General features: G+C 45.0%; 1 protein-coding gene across 1 annotated transcript in view; it reads right to left on the bottom strand.

Annotated features, from left to right (window-relative positions):
* The window catches only part of PLCB1 (phospholipase C, beta 1 (phosphoinositide-specific)), a gene marked incomplete at its 3' end in the record, with an annotated part of 295,565 nt that overhangs the window by 28,711 nt on the left and 265,200 nt on the right, over positions 1-1,654 (bottom strand). Inside the window, exon 12 of the mRNA XM_010144484.1 lies at positions 1,551-1,651. Within this exon, the coding sequence (XP_010142786.1) occupies positions 1,551-1,651 (101 nt within the window). The remainder of the gene's footprint in view (positions 1-1,550; positions 1,652-1,654) is intronic.

Raw genomic sequence — 1,654 nt, forward strand, 5'->3', positions numbered from 1 at the left:
ACCAGAGTTGAGAGCTATCTTCCTTAATTAAAGGACTTCCAGCCATCAAACTCTAGGCCTATAAACGTAATTGGCTTCACATAAACATAACTGAAAACTTAATAACGAATGTGCAAGAAGGATGTTTTACGTTTTCCTGTGATTAACTCAATCAATGAAGACTTAGAGAAAACAAATTGAAAAAAGAAGGGAGTGCTCTGGTGCGAGAGAAATCTGGTGTTTTGTCTGTGTGGCAGCATTTGTGTTTTTTCCTAAAGGAAGGCACTAGAAGGCAAAAAAACCCCAAACAATCCCAAACAACCCAACAACTCATGCTTCAGGTGTGGGAGATGTGCTTCAGAGCTGTAGCTAGCAGAGAAGCCACACCTAACACCTGTAACATCCCCCAATCCGGTAAGGAACATTTTTCCACACATTCTCGCACACAGGTAAGGCTAGAAATGTATTTCCATGGTGAGTTAGTGTCTCAGATGAACAAGAATTATTTCTTCACACTTCAAAACTGATATCCTCATGTATCACTGTAAGCTCTGCTGACTACCAATCTTAGAAGTATCAGAAAACACCTACTCTAACACCTCGGATCAAAAATATCTTTAATAACAAGAAGATGACAATTTGAGGTTATTGCTAAGGGTATCTATTTCTACTTTGTTACAGAAAAAGGAATTGGAAGTTGAAATTCAGTAATACAGATTATATGTTTCGGGTTTGAATGGCACAAATATTCCCTCACAACCTCCAAAGGTACTAATTTTTCTTTTTTTCATCCTCCAGTGCTTCGGATCTGATCGCACATATCAGGGATAAGGGTAACACTGCACACACTGTCACTCATTGTTTTAACTGAGAATATAACGCCGAGCGTCTGGACCCTGTGGATGGGACCTGCTCATCCGGGCACGAGCAGCCTGTTCACTGCTCACGGGCTTGTGAAAGGGTTGCAAATTGCAGAGATTTCCTCGGTAGCTTCTGTTTCCCGCCTCAGTCCATCACTTCTGTCTCCCACTCCCACTTACCAGGCAGAGAAGAGAAAAAGAGACACTGCTCAAATCCACGTGGCCTTAATCTCAGCTCTCCTCCCTGCCACATGCTACGGAGCTGTAACACAAACCAGTCCTTCCTCCCCACTCCCCTGGCTCCAGACACATCCACAGAGCCATTTTACACTGGTGTAAAATCAGTTGTGGTGGCAATACCTGGTCTTTCAGTCCTGGCTGTGGTTGCCCCTGTTTCTCTCCCTCTGAGATTTACTGTGGAGATGCTCACGGAGCAGGGACCTGGGTGCTGAGCCCAGGTGGCAAAGGCTAGCACATCCTTTTCCTCCAACTGTCATGACAATGAAGAACCTCTTCTTGAGCAAGGTCCAAACTCTTCTCTTCCAATGATTCTGCACGTGCTCTGAAATCTCTTAAACCATCTTTTTGCCCTCCCATTTCCCTTCCATCTATGCAGTAGTCTCCTAGCAATTATTTGTGATGCATTTTATGTGAAAGAACCCCTCCCTGCCCAGCTAAAGCCAACTCCACCGGTGTGCCGTGTTGCTGTACCTTGAAGGATATTTCGGTTGTCATAGTGAATCCGTGTGTAATGACCGGCTCTTCTTCAGCCGTTCGGCCTTTCCAGCAGTCCAGCTCCACACAGCGGCCGGCTG

Source organism: Buceros rhinoceros, unplaced genomic scaffold (assembly GCF_000710305.1).
Source record: "Buceros rhinoceros silvestris isolate BGI_N320 unplaced genomic scaffold, ASM71030v1 scaffold1301, whole genome shotgun sequence".
NCBI lineage: Eukaryota > Metazoa > Chordata > Aves > Bucerotiformes > Bucerotidae > Buceros > Buceros rhinoceros.